This window comes from Amphiprion ocellaris, chromosome 15 (genome assembly GCF_022539595.1).
Source record: "Amphiprion ocellaris isolate individual 3 ecotype Okinawa chromosome 15, ASM2253959v1, whole genome shotgun sequence".
Taxonomy (NCBI): Eukaryota; Metazoa; Chordata; class Actinopteri; family Pomacentridae; genus Amphiprion; species Amphiprion ocellaris.
Window position 1 is genome coordinate 27,928,881 of NC_072780.1, and position 18,934 is coordinate 27,947,814.

At 39.2% G+C, this 18,934-nt stretch overlaps 1 protein-coding gene across 1 annotated transcript; it reads right to left on the minus strand.

Moving 5' to 3' along the window:
• Positions 1 to 2,183: 2,183 nt before the first annotated feature.
• On the minus strand, positions 2,184 to 11,420 carry LOC111562468 (chitin synthase chs-1-like). Its single transcript, XM_023260993.3, has 22 exons — positions 11,385 to 11,420; positions 10,732 to 10,867; positions 10,376 to 10,564; positions 9,380 to 10,256; positions 8,878 to 9,058; positions 8,682 to 8,777; positions 8,106 to 8,267; positions 7,832 to 8,006; positions 7,605 to 7,706; positions 7,367 to 7,508; positions 7,072 to 7,272; positions 6,569 to 6,684; positions 6,240 to 6,408; positions 5,957 to 6,136; positions 5,548 to 5,820; positions 5,220 to 5,394; positions 5,095 to 5,129; positions 4,811 to 4,875; positions 4,447 to 4,557; positions 4,141 to 4,355; positions 3,952 to 4,048; positions 2,184 to 2,950 (listed from the first exon to the last, which is right to left on the minus strand). The coding sequence occupies exons 1-22, from the start codon at positions 11,408 to 11,410 to the stop codon at positions 2,834 to 2,836; spliced, it is 3,840 nt and encodes a 1,279-aa protein (XP_023116761.2). The 5' UTR covers positions 11,411 to 11,420; the 3' UTR covers positions 2,184 to 2,833.
• Between the last annotated feature and the right edge of the window lie 7,514 nt (positions 11,421 to 18,934).

The window sequence follows — 18,934 nt, forward strand, 5'->3', positions numbered from 1 at the left end:
ATGTTATAGCAATTTTCACGTCTTTCTTTTGAGGAAAAACGTCAACTTCTAAATGATGTAAGACCAACACCTGAGCTACCAGATCTTCAGCAAAGGACAGGACAGAAAATAGTTTGTACTTTTCAAAATGAATAGTCCAAAAGGAAGGACTGGCTCTGTGGATGTGCTACAATGAACTGATTGTTCTGTTTTCTATGTTTGCTGTTTGGTGGCACCACTGACAAGGTCTGGACTAATGCTGGATGTTGTGATCTGAACAACTTCCCCTGTGCCATATTCAAACATGAAAAATGGGTGGTCCACGTTCAGATTGCTCTGAAAACATTTGGCCACAGCAGAATCAACCCAGCTTTAGATGAGCAAAGGCGGCTGGGCATTAGCATGCACAATGAGAAGCTTAAGAAAAACAGAGAAATCCTTAAGAGTCTCATAGATGTTGTGTGTTCCCTCGGCAAACAAGAAAAAACTTTGCAAGGAGACAATGAAATTGAAAGTTCATCAAACTGAGGAAATTACATTGAACTGCTGCACCTGCTAGCCAGCAAGGATGCAAATCTTGCCTCAGACTTGGCACATGTACTTCATCTTCAAATAAAGAAAGTCTAAACTCTCTCTCCCTCTCACTGTCTCTTGGTAGGGTGGTGTTCATTGTGTTTTGTGTAAGCTATATGGTGATTATGGTCAAACATTGCGTTGCTTTGTTAATTTGAAATGCTTGTTCTTAATAGCTAATGCCAACCAGATAACTGTGTGAATGACATGAATTAAGGGCAAGAGGAGCTGGACATATGTGCAGCAGAGCTTTGAGCATAAGCCTGTTTGTTGTTTTTAGTATTTGCTTTCAGGTATTCTTTCATTAAATGTGTATCTGAGGTGTGGACCCTAGAGAGAGAGAGAGAGAGAGGTGTTTTAGCATCGCAGACAGCTCCGCATCCAAGTTGTCATTTTCTCTATCTTTTTGCGTCTCGAACACAAACAAGGAATACGTTGTGTTGTCATGAGATATAAAGTTAATTGGGAGAGTCTGGGAACTGCTATTGAATTATTGTTTAAGTTTCTTAATGGTGTCTTATGATCTTGATTTTGTTAGATTAAGCAGGCGCTTACCTGCCTACATATATAAATTGTCATTGGTGTGTCCGTCTCAATTTGCGACTGCCTGCCTACCTAACCATAGAGCTCACAGCATGTGCCTGCAAAGCACCTGCTCATGGTGTTATGAATAGAATGTGCGTATTGTCTTTTTGGTTTGTTTTAACTCTGCTTTCTCTTTTAGAATCTAGAACAAGAGATTGGACAGAACTTGGAACAGTTGTTATCTTTGCAACTGGAGTCGAAACTGTTTCACCAACTGGGCTCATTCCACAATCAGCTGAATGACTCGTATGGCTAAAATGTCTGAACTGCCCAATGCAAACCCATGCGTCAATTGTTTTAACAATCTTAAAAGACTTTATTTGAGTTGGCTAAAGTTTCAGCGTTGCTAAATTGGTGATCAGGCCTCCACCTCTGTATTCACTTTAAAGGTTAAGTGCTCAAATAATTGCCTTTGAATCAGAATGCAAATATTCCTAAAAGAATAACCAGCATGTGTGATATTATCCCACAATGTTTTTCTGAAAAATTTTCACATTTGCTGCACCTTTGTGACAATAAAAAGGTTCTAAAATCTTCTCATTCTTAAAATTTTTTCTCTTCCAATCATTACCCAGTGCCTGGTCAAAGGAAATCCAAAGTAAACTATGATTTGTTGAGTTTATCTGTATAAATAATGTGAATTCCCTTAAGATGATGCCTTGTGAATGGGGTTATATGTAACTGAAGTGAACTGAATTTTCAGGAAGTTAACATCAAAAAAGAACAACTTTAGCATTGAGACTTACTGCTGAGTGAACTCTGCTTGTAATCCTAACTGTAGCTTGTTATCATTGATGACTAAGTTCATCTATCTATCTATCTATCTATCTATCTATCTATCTATCTATCTATCTATCTATCTATCTATCTATCTATCTATCTATCTATCTATCTATCTATCTATCTATCTATCCATCTATCTATCTATCTATCTATCTATCTATCTATCTATCTATCTATCTATCTATCTATCTATCTATCTATCTATCTATCTATCTATCTATCTATCTATACTTGAATAAAACAACATGACAGGCAAAACAATGTTTGGAATCCAAATTTTTACTGTTTAACATACCACCAGCACAAGAAGATACTTGAACACAATGAACCAGTGATGCTGCAGCAGAAAATATTTAATTATATATGTGTGTTGTCCTGGTAAAAGAATACAATACTTCATGTCCGAAAACAATATGAGAATCCCTGACCTTAAACTTTCTCGATTTCATTACTGAAGTGATAATCTGACATTTTTCTCCTTAAAAGAACTTCATTTGCATATTTGTGACAGTAAACGCATACAGTTTTACTCCTTTTCAGGCAGTCGAAACCGTTTCTAAACTTCATTCCTCTCGACATTAAAGTTCAATAAAAACAAAAACAGCAAATTCAGAGCAATCTCACATGCACAGTATAACAAAACCTCAAATCCTTCATAAATAGCATCAACAATCAGAACACAAACACTTTCTTTGAAGTTAGAAAAATAGAGACTTAACATGCATATTAGATACTGCGGAGCACATTGTGACACACTAATTCAATAAAACCCATTTATAAATAAGTTGCACTTGGCTAAATGTAAACAAAATAATAATAACTGTGATACTAAGGACAGCTTTTGGTAAAATCTCACACACAATGGATACTTCAAAGTCCTCAAAAGGTGCTTTCTTGTGCAAAATGTCTGTGTTTACACCAAAGTCCCTCTACTACTCCATAGATCATCATCATCATCATCATCGCTGAAGTCGCTTTCAGAGTCCTGCTGGGAGCCGTACGTAGAGTCTGCACTGGAGACCTGGTCGTCCTGGAAGGAGACAGAATGAATCTTAACGCAGCTGGAAAACTTCACAAAGGAGAGTATATTAAGCTGAATTATGACCTCTGGTATAAATAGATTATAAAACACTAATCTGGATAATTACTCTCTGGGTTATGATAGATGCTAATGTCATCACCAAGGTTGCGGCTTTTCAGTTGGTGTTGCTTCACTAATATCGGCTTTTTTGAGTTCGGGATGATGTTTAAAGAGGTAGACTTAACTGCACAGCTAACATTTAGATAAGTTAAGATTAGCCAGACCATTGTGCATCACAGAATGGTCTGCTGCACTCCATTACTGTCCTGCTGAAGGGGAAAAGTGCTGCAGCTTGTTGGTGTTTCTTTAAACCAAACACAGTAATCTTGGGCAGAGCAAAGCAAACTATTCAGCTCCGGTGCTCAAAATAGTGGAGTTTTTTTTTTTGCACGCAAGGAGACGAAAACTATGATTCATATGGAAAATCCTGCCTTAGTGCAAACTCCATCCTACATTTGGTGAGTCAGATTACAGAGTTTCAGACCAACATTTCAGCACTTTTTTTCCTCCAACATACAACATGCACCAGTTTTCACGTTCACATCACAAGACTTTTAAAAGCACCTATAGAGAGAACAGACTCAAAAGTCTAAAAATGTGTTGGAGAAACCCTCTAAAAAGTGGTGAAGATGGAAAGCTCAACTACAAAATAATATTTGCAGAGATTCAAAACATTTTCGCAGCCTTTAAAAACCTCCAAAGTTTTAAAACACTGATAGTCAACCATTCAAAGATATATATATTTTAAGTTTTGAAACAGAGGCTGTTATTCATCCCATACAGATATAGTACCATAAGTAGTGTATGTGATTGTAGCAGTAATATTAGCACTATCTGTAATGAGTTGTAGTGGCAGTAGCATTACCAGTACTGAAGCAGACCAATCGAAAAAGTAGTAGTAGCATACGTAGTAGTGATTAGTGTTAGTAAGCAGTAGTAACAGCAAATACCTTTTTGCCTGGCAGGTATTCATGCTGTTCTTCTTCTGGTTTTCTCTCTCTGGGCTCAGTGTCCGTGAAGGCCACATAATGGATCAGAGTGTAGATCCTGAATGAACACAGAACAACGATATTTAAACTTTCTTTTATAGATTACACATCATCAGTATGAAAAAGAAATAATTTAATGTCAGTGTTCACCTGTGATAAAACATGCCAATGAACTGGAGAAAAACCGAAAGAGCAAATCCCGCAATGAACATTATGCCAATGGGATCGATGTTGATGGTTCCTCCAGTTCGTTTGAGCTCGATGTTGACCGCTGGGATCTTGATGGCGAAGGTTTCGTTGAAGACCTGGAGGGTGAACGTCGCGGCCAGCCAGAAAGCATTCACAATGAAGAAGGCAAAGTTGATCTGTGTGTTGGGAGAAAGAGGACATTATTTCGCCATTAAATGCACATGTCTCCATTTAGATATACACAACAGTCCAACTCCACACACTTACCTTGTTTCTTAGCTCTCGCAGGTCATTGGCAATCTTCTTCTGCCTCTCTTTGTCATCAGCCAGAGGTTTCAGGTATTTCTCCTGCAGCTCGTTCCAGAAATTCACCTCGTCCTGCAGGGAGACAAAGAAACCTTTTCAATCCACTTAGAATTCATCCCAAAACTCTCCAAGACGCTTAGTGTCAACATAATAAAATACTGAATTCTAAGTGTTTGTGCATGTTAAGACAGAGTGAGTAACAATAAAGTAATTTCACTGCAAATGTAATAAATGGACTCCAGAGTGATCATAATTTTTATGGATTGGAACTCTAATAAATCCTGGACAGAGGTGATGTAAATGAGGATCAATAAGACACACACACCTGGTCGAGGGATTCCTCCTGCAGTCGCATGTCATCAGACACATTCTGTAGCTGTGTGACCCAACCTGGAGCAACGACCAAGGCACAGAAATATTAGATAGCATCACATCACCATAAGGAGGTAGACAAATGTTCTGTACATAGGGATGTATGTATATATGGGGTTATGTGTGTTTTCCCAAGGGAGACAATGAATTGAACCTTGACCTTGACCACATTTGCATCTATGTTGGGCATTTTTGAAACAAAATCATGTTGATTTTTGTAAAATAATCTGGACTTACTTTGAACTGGATTATTGAAAACAGGTGCCGCTTGCCTGCGAGACAAACAAAAAAGTTAGTGTTATCTCTCGCTTTGTATGACTAAAATATTGAATCTGACTTCATTTTCCATCTTTCAAACTCACCCCTGTTCTGCTTCTGGGATACCTGTGTCCTCCACAATGGTGTTTTGTGGTTGAGGCTCAGGCTGCTCTGGGATCATGTTTTGCTGGTCGCTAATGACTTGTCCATCTTGAGAGCTCCGGCTGGACTTTTTGCAACATTTGACCCATGAGAAGAGCCAGTGGAACGTGCTTTTGGCTGCAGGGGTAAATATCAGTATCAGTTCAAACTGTCTGCTCTTATACAGTGTTTTTTGACCCCCTAGTTGTAGTCAATGTGCTGTCAATGGCAGCCAACGTTGCGATTAGTGGACAACCTGCTATTGGCTTAACAATAAGTCCGGCTATCTACCTTTCTGTGCTTTTGTTTGCGGGATGTTAGCTGCAGGTGGAGCAGCGCCAGCGGCAGGTTTCGTCTCCCTGGTCCCCCAAGAGACATTGTTCATGTTGACCATGGAGTAGATGGTGAGCAGAAGGTAGGCGCTGGGGACGCAGATGATGTAGAGCAAGCCATAGAAAATGAGGCCGAATTCCTGAGGATGCATTATCGCAGTGACTATGTAAATGATGCCCATGCAGGTAACGAACATGCTGCTGGGTGACACCAAGTTGTCCACCATTGATGCTGATGGAAGGGAAAGAGATGAACAAGTTTTAGAAGTAAAGCAGCTTTCATTGTCTCTTGTTTGATTTTACAAAATCCCCGTAGAGTAGTTCCACATATGTCTGCATGGAATTAAACCTGTTTGAACAAAACTCACCAATAATGGTCATTGTCACCACCAACATAAGGAATGCATAAATGATACTCATGATTGCTGCTATAGCGATCTGAGTGTCTGCCTTGAGATGGAAGCAAAGACCCAGATAGATGGCAGGAGGAATCACAGCAATGATCAGAGCGCCAGCAGGATCAATGCTAAAGATGAGGGACAGTCCACCTGGAGGATGCAGATATTTTAAATGTTGTTCTTGGACACAAAAATTATACAAAAGTTCACATAAGCAGTAGATTATGCTCTGAAGCACAAAAATAACACAAACCTGCGAGCAAAAGGCAGATGGTGGCAGGAGCCAGAGTGCCCGAGATGATGCCAAACAGCTGGTAAAACATGAAGGCTTTGGACATGGAGGAATTTCTCTTGGAGATCAGGTCGGTGGCGCCCAGCAGATCCACGATGTTGGCCATCGTGGATGGTCCCCATCGCCGACGCTGAAGGTGGCACATAAACATCAGTATGACTTCTGTGATAGTTGATTAAATGATGACATGAAACCAATCCATTCTGACTATTGGAACAAATTGATTTATCAAGTCTTTGTGGTAATTTCATGACCGTGTTGTAACGGTTCTGATTAGGTTCAGAACTCACCTGGTTGTAGAGCTCTTTGAAGCTCTCTGGTGCGTTGGTGTAGGCATCAGATGCTGCGTTGTACTCCACCCTCCATCCTTGCTTCAACAGCAGAGTGCAAAGCCAGCGGTCCTCACCTGCAGGGAATAGAACATTTATTTATATGTGACAGGAGCAAGAAAAAACAGATAAAGAAGAAACAATAAAGATTATAACAAAGACATGAAATATTTTGAACATATTGGATGACAAATCTGTGTGTGAATGGAACAATGAGAAACACTATAAACCACTTTAAATACTGCTAAAGTAGAAAACCACCAAGTACAGACCATTTACTATTTTCCTTTAACAATTTGAAAGAGGATAAATAGATGAATAATAATATTTCAATAAAATTGTTAAAATGACACAACAAACCATTACTAAAGGTAGTACGTTTAAACTTAGTAGTAAGTTTTACAATCAGGGTTTAATTACTCATCTGTGAAAGGCGAGTTTTGAGTCTTGATATCAAACGTTACCTTGATCATACTGGATGTAGTGACTCGCCTCCATGGACTTGGTTGAATATCTCTTCATCACGTTGTCGTCCATTAGCGCTGCTGCTCTGAACAGACTGAAGCATCCGGGACTGCACAGCACACATCCAAACACATGCTCCGCTGTCTTCTGCAGCCAGTGACTGACAGCATACTCAAACTTCTGGAACCAGACTGCAGGACCTGCAGGGAAAATACAGAGGAACCGTGAACTTGAGTGCTATTCTCTACATTATCTCTATGTCACTTTCTCAACAGCTGTTTTGTTCATGCAAACCTGATCCAGTGGGGTGAATCCTGCCACACACTGCCCCGACTCGAGGGTACATCTTCATACGGTCGATGAGCAGCATCACAGCGCCAGGCTGGAAGTCTGTGTCCCCATCTAAAGCCAGGAGGTAGGTGTTGTGCTTCTCTCTCTGGAGAAAGAGGCACAGTTAGCTTTGTTTCCCATTTATGCTGTAGTAGGCCTCTAGTGGTAGACGAAAAATCTGAAAATGTCTCTGTTATCACACCTCGACCTTTTCTTTCAGTTCCTTCTCATCATCGTTCATCTTCCACCGTAAGTAATGTTTGGTCATGAGTTTATACCCCAGCAGATAGTAAAGGTACATGATCTGCATATGAAATAACAAACAAGAAGATATTTTTCACAGTTCAAGTGTTGAAATGTTCCACCAAGACCTAAACATGAAGTGTCTTGTAAATGATGCATGAAAATGTAAATGTAACGTTTTACTACCTGAGACCATCTCTTTTTGTGACGGATGAGTTCTTTATCCTTGAAGTGAACCACAATGTTGTTCCCATGAGGCATGGTGACGATCAGACGACCTCCATACGGTGTTCTTATGATGGTCTGATCAGGGATTTGCTGCTGCTTCCTGAAGAACTTTTCATTAATGTTGTTGAAGATGCTGATGACAGAGAATAAGAGAGCACTGTCAGGTCAGAACTGGATTCAAATGATCTAAAGTGCTCATGAGCCTTAGACTATCTGTAAACATGGTTCTCACCCATAAACCTCTGTAATGATCGCTACAAGGTTCTCTCCATATTCGTTAAGATGGCGTTCCTGACTCCCGTCAACATGTTGGAATGCATCATCAAAGTAGATGTGGGCTTCAAAGGTGAAATCTTTGAACTTTGTTTCATTCTTTGGTCTGTACTTGTCCAGTCTGCAAAGATCATACAAACAATAAGAGGAACTTATGAGAGGAAACAGACCAAAATCCACAGTGAGAATGTCAATTTGGAGGTTGTTAAGAGAACATTTCTCTGAATTTCCTGGTCCAAGGATGGTTCTCTTCACAAACTGTTCTTCCACTCAAATCAAACATCTTATTGTTGTCTTTTCCACTACTTTTAGCATTTATTCAGCACAACTACAGGGTTCAAATAGTGTTGGATGATTATATTTCAAAGTGTCACAAAACAAGAAGCTGATTATTTCTCTCTTTAACAATTACAGACCTCAACATGATGAGAAGAAATTCATAAGATCTTTGGACCTCAGTGAGACTGAGATAGAACAATGGCGAGGAGATATATGAAAGAATGTTTGTGCAAAAAAAAATGTCAGTGTAACGCACCTGAATATTGAGATCAGAATGTTCATCATCTCATCGTAGGTCTCGTGCCACATGGTCGCACATAGATACACCATTGTTGTTTCAAACTCCTTAAACCTTGACATGACAAGATTTGCCAATGTGAGAAACATTTTGGTTTGGAGGAGAAAGAGTCACCTCACCTTGAAGAACCACAGGAGCAAAATGGAAGACTTACTTTTTCCTGTCTTTGGTCCGGATGTCGAATCGGGTGTTGAGGAGCAGAGACTGTTCGATAAAGGTTCCTTCATACAGCCTCCTGACGAACAGGTCTTGTGTCCTCTGGATGCGATACACATTGAGGTACCAGAGATGAAGGGTGGCCATCACAAGACCAAGCCACCAGGACACTGCTAATCCTGAGGGAAGGTTAAGAAAGACATTTTCAACACGGCAAAGTATTTTTATCTCAACCATATGCTGAGGTTTATAGTATATCCAGACAAGCAAGCACTAAGTAATGAAATCTGCCCGATGCAAGGTTCTTGAGGTTGATTGTTTTGGACACAACGGAGCACTGTGGCTAACAGGTATGTAATATAGGAGCTTAACATCTTGCTCTACATGGTCGCAAACTACTTTAAAACCATGTAACTGTTTTGTCTTCTCTTTTTAGTATGTATCATGTGAACAATTTGTGCTAAATTGCGATTGTATTACCTGTAGCTCCAGTTTCTTACCTGTCAGCATGCCGATGTCAAAGATCGTGGACATGTCCAGGAAGCACAGAGTGTGTGCAACGTCCAAAACCAGATCTGGAAACACGCTGCCGTTCACGCTTTGGTTTCTTGCATCCACAACTAAACTACAGTATCTTGTGAAGTTGGTGCTTGCAGTTCCATTCAGGCTTATGTAGTTCTGATAGTCAACAATGACGGGGATGACGAACAGGGCCATCACAGCCAGAGAGGCCAGGTACAAAGGCAGGATGAAGCATCGTCGCAGGGCGTGCATCTTGCAGGCTGCCAATGAAAACCAGTGGCAAAGAGCTGAAGAGATCAGCTGGACTCCAATGATGATGGCTATGATCCTGGTCTCACGACTCGGGATGGAGGTCACGATGTCCCACTCCATTTTAGCCAGAGGGATGTAGGCTCCGAGCACACAGGCAGTCACCATAATCCTGATCAGGCTGGAGAGGATGTGTAGCATGTTCCGGCACCTTGTTATGTCTTTGCACAAGTTCTTGAGGGAGGTGGACTTTGTGTTCTCACAGATCACTCTGAAGTAGTTCTCCCACCAGTTCAAAGACACCAAGAAGGCCCCACCAACAGCCAGACCCACCCAAATGGTCATCTGGGTATCAGTCGGATCCTTGATGATGTACAGGACGAGGAACAGAACAAAACCGAGCAGAATGAGGATGAAGGCGGTGATGGAAGGCAGCAGGAAGCGGTTCCTTTCCTTGGAAGTGCACTGAGCGACCACCTGAAGGAGCGCAGAGAAGACGGCCACACTGTTCAGTATGGTCACGTTGGTCACAATGTCCAAATGAGGCATCGCCACGATGATGAGAATGGCCGCACCCACTGACACCAGAAACTCAAAGAACAGAACCTGAAAAAGAAGCAGAAGAGGTTAAAATTCAGCAAAATGGTGATGAAAACAGTCAAAATACCTGTTAGGCTCTTAATCAAAGACAAGGTAAAGTTAGGAAATGTTGACTCTTGTCTCACCAGGGCAGTGGTTGTTTTTTTGGGCACCTTCGATGTTTTGTGACATGATTTCCAGAAGCTTTTGAGAAACAGGAAGACACTGGGGGCGATTAGAGCGCAGCCGATACACAAGAGAGCGACGGGTTTCTGATTATCTGGGATGACTTTTGTGCCTTCTTGTGATAGCGTGATGAGGAGAAGCAAAGAAGCCTGGAGAAGAGAGAGACAGAGATCACTGAATCAGTTGACTAATACTGCAATGTGAAGGCAAAATATAATCAGCAGCTTGTCACAATGAGTTTTAGCAGTTATCAAATCCTTTAAATGACCTCATAAATTCAAGCATCACTGATAAAAATGTATGGAAAACAGCAAACCTTGCTACACAATGCCAGTCCAAACACAAAAAGAGCTACTATAATCAAAGAGATGATCTTTAGTAATTTGATCAACTTCCACGGTGTCCTTTCATCTTCAATGATCGGAACCTCTCTACAGGTGTCCCACGACCTCCTGAATAAAAACACAAAATGTCAGAGTTTGAGGTGAGAAAACAGTGAATGAAATTCATGGATGGATGGATGGATGGAAGGATGGATGGATGATAGATAGATAGATAGATAGATAGATAGATAGATAGATAGATAGATAGATAGATAGATAGATAGATAGATAGATAGATAGATAGATAGATAGATAGATAGATAGATAGATAGATGATTAACATAATGATAAAAACTGTATTTTGACTACTTATCAGTGCTTAGAGATATTACATACTGATTAAAAAGCAGATTAGCTCAACATTTTTGTTGCAAAAACATGTAATTATACAAGATTTCTTTCATTTACATCAGAAATCTGTACAATTACAGAACCAACACTTTTTTGTCTGTTACTTGTCACTAATTGTGTCAATATGTAGAGGCCTATTTTCAGCTTTAAACTTGAAATTATCAGTTTCATCCATTAAATATAAAGGAAACATTGGTGAAATTGTGATAAATTTGCCATAAAAGATTGTACTTACTTGGGCAGGTCTCTTTCCTCCTCCATGGTGACTGTAGCAAATAGATGCTGTCTCTTGAATACAGTGTTTATACCGTTTGTGCATGACATCATCCATAGCCACGCCCTCATAGACACACCCACAGTGTTCTGCTGCAGGTGAGCTGGCTTCCCAAGAAAGTAGAAACGAGCTGAACTCAGGCTCCAAATATGTGACTAAATAGTTTCGAGTTCAGCGTTTGATAGTAAATGTATGCAGCCTTCCAGACAGCAGTCAGATATGAGCATTAAACGTGTTGATTTGAGATGCAATTAATATATCAGAGAGTTTTTATGTAGTTTCTTTAACTGTCCATTCTTCATCTGTGCTCAGGCGGGAACACAGAGAGAAAAATCTTTAATATCACCCTTTTATCCATGGATTAGGGTTTATGCTACTTTATAAAAAGAAATATTTCAAATAGTTTTTGGCTTTGAATGTTTAGGTGCCATATTGGAGTGAATTTGGTTTTCTTCTTTATGTTTTGTGTCAAGATAAAGTCAAGCAGCATTTTCTGGAGAGTCAGAGTGATAGTTTTGGTGTTCTGAGCTTTCACCAAAAATTAGATTCCTTTTTTAGAGAGTTTGTAAGTAAAATCAACCTTGAGCTCTTGGGTTATCATTTATCATGTATGTGTTCATTTTATACACAAGTACTTTTGCTGCTGTGGAATTTTTTCTGTTAGAAGAGTAACCTTCCAGTAGATTAGCATAATTGTTGAAGAAGTGCCCATGTGTCAAAAGGTCAGAGGTCATCCAGAGAAGACATGTTTGGACTCCTAAAGATGTTTTGGGTTTACGAAAGAAAGACTCGGCAGTTCTTATATGCTATAGAAACTGATAGCAGGATTACATTGTGATCTATGTAGGAATTTCTGACTGTCTGTTAACTGTTAAAGCTGCTGCATTTGTGCTTCTCCTTTGAGAATCAGGACAAACTCCATTATTCTCCATATTTAACATAATATTAAACTCGCCAACAACCCAGCCCCTTCATATTCAAACACCTTAAGATGTCTTGCGTTGTTCACTTGTCACGTGTTGCTTAATGTCAGCACTTTTCTCTTTGCTTTATTTGTATAATAAGGAAAAATGATCCAGTTATTTATTTCAACAAAGGTAGAAAAGTACTTTTCTCTACAGCAGAGCTGAATTTTTCATCTTTCTTGTCATATAAAGTGCCATCTCTCTATGTTGCATTGTAGAAAAGTACAAACTAAATTAATCACATGCAAACTGGAATCTCTCTGTAGATCAGATTGTTTTGTTAGAATAAATCTGCCCACTAAAAGACAAAACTTTTTTGCCTTTAAAACTCTGTTGCTGAGTCTTCAGCGTCTGACCCCAGAGAGTCGTGAACAACTTTGTGGCAACGTTTATAAGTATTTCTCACTCGTCCGTTTGGAGTCACGCAGCCGTTGTAATCTTGATCAGACCTGCAAACTGCTCCGTCAACATATTTCTTTCAGATGAAGGTCAGAAATGTCATGACACTGACAGATAAACAGAAGATTACGGGAAGCCGAGCATAGAAGTTACTTGAGATATGGACATTTTGGCTTCCACTTATGAGAACTTAATTATTCATCTACAGAGTTTCAAACATTTCCAACAAGTTATCAAAAGGTCACATATGAATTCCCTGTGACTCTACCTAATCCAGTAACCTTCTGTTTAAAATGTCCACCTATCAGGGACATCTGAAATAAAGCACAAGCCAAAAATGGATGCATCCCATCGTAGAAGTTACTGCAAAAAGTAACATCAGAGACCAAAAAATGTATCACTTCATCTCTTAATTAAGATTTTTTACACACAATCATAAGAAGATTATCCAGAACAACAAACGCCAGGGAAAAAAAGATAATACACAGCATTACAGCAGTAAACATACACCTGCTTTATGATTTGTATGTACAGTGAAGCCCAAAAAAATCATTCACACCAGCCTCGACCTATGGGCCAAATTAAGATATGGTATATATATTTTAATCAGTAGGTTTCTTCCGGCTGGAAATGACATTGTGTTCAAGATGTTAAATTTGAGCTGTTATCATGTTGTTTTTCTATTTTTACTGAAAATGTCACGTCTGAAACGACTTATATCATTTCTCAGTACCCTGTGTCAAAGTCTTTCGTTGTCATCCCATCAATCAAACAGTTTTTATAACTGCTAAGAGTCTTTCTGCATGTGCCCACTGAGATTTTCTTTTGCTCCTCTTTTGTGTCGATCTACAGGTCTTTGTGGTTAAAAGTATCCTCACTCTGGTCTTCGGCTCCTCCACAGATTCTTCTTATTGTCTTCTGCTAAGAATTTCTTCACCACTTCGGTGCTGTGCTTCCGATCATTGTCCTGTTAGAAAGTCCAGTGCTGTCTAAATGTTGTCCTCTTGTCTCACGATAACCTTTACTTTGACAAGGTTGAAAAACACCAACAAAGCATCACACTCTCTCCACCAAGTTTGCTTGTGAGGATGGTGTTTTGAGGTTGAAGCTTCTCTTTTCTTTGGTCGCGTGTCCAAACAACTCCATTTTCATCTCATCTGACCACATGACCAACTTGTCCAGCTGAGTTTTTGTGTGTCTGATTTAAAGAGTTGGAGTCCTCTTTGGGTTTTGATCCACAGTGACCAGTCTTGTCCAATATCTGATTGACATATTGCTATCAGAACTTCTCACATTCACCAGGAAGATCTTGGTGCTGATCCTTGGATTCTCCTTGGACTCTGTCATTGTTGCCCGCTCAGGGTTTCCTTTTCCTTTCTACCTCACCTTTATAATCTTCAGTGTATTGCTCTTTTCACGTTTTGTCACTTGACAACACAAAGATAGACTTTTCCTGTCTTGTGAGCTGCCACAGTGTGCAGCTGTCTCTCAGTTATCGACCTTCATAACAAACTCAATCAGCTCTTTGATTTTAGTCATGAGCTGCAAATGACTGCAACTGACAAGAAAACTAGTTGTATCAGATTCTCTCACTTTATAGCGCATTAAAATGCTCTATAGCATCCAGGATCCTTTGGAATGGTGTAGAAACTGCATTTCGTCAAAGATTTGCAACAATTACAGGGGGTATAACTGATTTTGGACATAAATTTTCATTAAAAATGTTTACAACAACAACAACAAAAAATATAGAAATAGTAAAATTTTATTCTTAATGTCTCTAACACAATGTCTTGTGAATATCAAGTAAAACTTCACTGTAAGTCAGAATTTGTCATGAATAATTTTACTTTTAAATCAGATTTAATACAACATACCTGGTTACATATTACATCGAATCAACTGTCTATTTGACTGAGGCATATTGTTGATAGGCGATAATAAGTGAGAAATATCATCCCTCTTGCTAATTCCTGTCAGTTCTGTCACTGCAGCAGCGTTTTAAATCAACTGGAGGATTTTTGGAGCCTTCTGCTAATTAAGCAACACAGAAGTCGAGCCTAAAGGCAACAAATGGATGCAATGTTTCAGCATCACTTTGAGATAGATGCTGTTGTGCAGGTGGAACAAAGTCGTCACAGAGCCTTGTTTTCTGTGTGTGATTTCAAGGTCATATTCTGGTCAAAAATAACTCCAAAGGTTCCTCACAGTGGTGCTGGAGGTCAAACAAGTGTGGTTAGATAATTTCTGAGGTGTGTAGGGGCACATAAAATAATTTCAGGTTCGTCTCTGGTTTCAAGTCAAGCATGACAGATCACACAGACCTTTATCTATTTCAGCCAAGCTTGAAGATTTACTCACTGATTTGTTTTCTCTGGTATCTTAGATAAATAAAACTGGGTGTGGATCAGGCAAAACAGCACAATTTTCCATAACTGACCCGTGTAGAGGATTTCTCCTCCATGTGAAGATGGTGGTGATAATGACGGGTCAATTCAAGAATGATGACGCAGTGACTTTTGTCATGCAGGAGAAATTCTACAAGGAAATGCAGGCATACATTCCTCTGTGGGCCGGGGTTTTTATTTCTGGACTTCCGTTTGGCAGTAAATCATAAAAAGTTCCAATGAAGAATGACATATCGTTAATTATAACTACCAGCCAACAGCAAAGGTAGCAGACAAAGCCCTGTGGGGCTTCTTCTGCAGCTGAGCTATTGAATATCCTCATTCTTAAGTTCCTGACTCTTTTGTTCAGACATTAGGTGGATAAATAGATGTTAATTACCTTCTTGACAGTTTTGGCAAATGCTCTTGCCTTCCTCAGAAGCGTCTCACTGACGCATGTGACGTGTCAGCCGGCATTTACCGGAAGGTGAGATGTGTTCGCTGAAACTGTCTAGAAGGTAATTAGCATCTATTTATCCACCTAATGTCTGAACAAAAGAATCAGAAACTAAAGTATCAACAAGAAGACATGATGAACGTTTTTGAGCTATCCTCATTCTTACAGCAGAAAATTGCTCCCTGTCAAGATAGCAATCATGAGAAGACAGGTTATGTAAAACTGCCTGCAGACGTTCTCTTCATCTGGTTCCACAAATTAACATCAACTCTGGCTTACATCCAATACACCGACTTCACATACATTTCTAATTATCAGTAGCTTAAAGTGCTTCTCATGCATATCTGAATTAGAGCTCTTTTTGTAGAATTAATTGCCATTTTCAAACTAACGTAGTCACTTGAAGACATGCAGCTCCAGCATCGGCAACAACAACATTCCCTTCTGGAGGAATTTAAAGCTCTGAAGGGGAAATCCATGCAAGCAACAGATAACAAACTGAAAAAAATATATAGGGCATGAAAGTTATTTTTTTACTGCTTTGCGCTTCTCAGAAAGACACATAAGGGCTTTAGAGTAAAAGGTGACAGGAACATGACAGTTTGGAGGAGGGGGAACAAAAGTCAGTCTAAACAGCCTCATCCATCAGGTTATACCACCACCACCACCACCAACCTGCTACTGTACCATGAAATATGTGAAAACTGAGTCTTGCTTTAGGAAGGAAGAAGACAAAGTTCTGCTCAGGTCATAAAAACAGCTGTAAAATGTCTGAAAAAAGTATTTTTCACGACTTTTGGCTTACAACTTAAAACTTCAACAGAACCTCTGAATTAAAAATGGAGCTTTGGGGTTGTACAATTTATGGAAGAAGGGTGATTGTTTTTTCAAGGTTGTATGATGGCAAATGTATATTCCAGTGTTTGCAGTGCTTTAAGTTCAACTGAGTTTCCTGGTAAAATGTAAATCGAAGTTTTTGTTCCGGTTTCAGTAAGACCTTCCTCAATGGCATTTTAGTCAGTGACATGAATGAAACATCCAGCACAAGGAAGCTGAAGAGGACTTTGAAAGAGGGAACACTTAGTTTTGAATTAAAACCGGTAGCTGTTTTACATCTGACATTGTGTGGCAATTCAGAGGCTTTTTTTGAACTCTTGTTCCTCCTAGTGACTCTCAATTAACGAACAAATAAACATCTTAAGTAACTTCTTGGTTTTGATGTTTTGTGTGATGTAACATGTTTCACATAACAAATATATTAGCCAACCATCTAACTCAAGAGTCCATAGTAAAGCCTTGTACATGTCGCTGTAGTAAAAAGGTCTCACTGACAATATTTTGCTTTGATTTTCACACTGTCAACCTGCTGTGTAGTTTATCTAGTGCACATCTGTCTGTTCGCAAAGAGAAATTCCTCCTCTGTTGTGCTTCTTAAGGTTTCTTTCTTTTCTTTTCTTCTATGGCATTTTTAGGGAGATTCTCAAACATAGATTCCCATGTCCTTTCAAGTCTGTATTTCTGTATATTCTCCTATATACTGTAAATAAATCTGACTCAGTTTGACTGATAGAGAAAAAATCAATACAACCTGTGTGGACATCAGGGTTCCTAAAGGTCACCACGAAACATTAAATATACTTTGGTTAAATTCCTAAATTCCTAATTTGACCTTTTCTTTAGCACTTTTGATGTGTGTTCGAGTCATTGTCGAGTTGGAACACCCAACTGAGTCCAAGGTGATTTTAGGTTTTCCTTTAGAATGTGGAGGTAATCATCCTCCTCTGTTAATCAGTTTACTTGTGTGTAAAGCACCAGTTCCACTTGTACCAAATCTGCCCCGGAACATAATGCTGCCACCACCATGCTTGATGTTAGCTTTGGTGTTGTTTTAATTAAAGGCCTCACTGTCTCTCCTTCAAACATATTTCTCAGAAGATAGATGAATATATAAACAAAACTGACTCAGCGTAACTTAAGGTATAAGGTGCTTTAGTTAAAAAAAAGTCATACAACCTGTGTGATCATCAGCATTCCTAATTATCACCTTAAAATATTAACTATACTTTGGTTACCACAGTCAGTTATTATAAGAAGAAGGCTTTCAATACTTTTTGGTGGTTTGTCCATTAAAACATCTTGTATTGGCAGAGAACACTTTGTAGACACTACTGGCACAAATACACTTGTTATGTTGACAAGTCATTACATTAGTGTAACATTATCTCCATGAGGCATATTTTCACAGACAAAGTAGTCATATATGAATGTAATTTTAGGTGAAAATCATTAATAGGTGGAGATGATTAATCATTGTGGTGTTTTGTGTATAATGAATGAAGATACAACAGCACAGGCAGAATCAGGAGTTGTCACCAAAATAACAACTAATGAGGATTAAAATACACAGCCGCAAACAAACCTTTAACATTTAAGTCCAATTGTGAAGAGCAATCTAAGAAACCTCAAGAGCATTCAGACCACAGGATCCAAGTTCAGTTGGAAACTGTTTTGAACTTGTGTGATGACAGACTGTTCAGAAAGTTCCTTTAAGACTGAAAGACAGTCTGAGAAAATCAGGCGACTGTTTCTTCACTGTTCACATTGTGATTGAAGTGGTGCTGAAAATCAAACTGATAAACGCTGAAACACTGTGGAGGTGAGCTGCAGTCAAATTATCAGGAGGAAATAGGTTATAAGGTGAACAGCGACAAACACACCACCTCGTAAAATGACACCCAGCAAATGTTTCCTTGTTCCTTACTGGGTCTGAGATCACAGAGGACCCACCCAGGAATAATAACAGTGTGAAAACTTGTTTTGATTATGCAGACGTGTTTGAAACGGCACCGAGTCTAAACCAAACCACAGCCTGAACAAAAGGTGTCAAGGCAGCTCCACTGTATCAGGTGTTTGTTTTACGTTTATATTTTCAGGAGATTAAACAAGTGCTGGTAAGGGAGCGGAAATAACCGTATTTTAAAATCATTTCCGTGTCTTTTGGCTCTTGTTTTGGGCCTGTCAGGTGATTTCATATTGAAACATTAACTTGCATTGTTTTTACCTGTAAAGTATAAAAACAAATGAACAGCTGTTAGAAATCACCTAAAAATAAATAAATAAATAAATAAATAAAGGCCGAAATCTCTCCTGTTACAATAATGTTTTTTACTAACCTAACCTGCATGAGTCGGGATGCAAAAGGTGTGAAGTCCCTGCACCACTTTAGCCCAAATCACATCGCTGGGTCATACAAATAAATAGCAAACAATCCAAAAGTGAAGTCTTGCATCTGGTAAAGTGTGT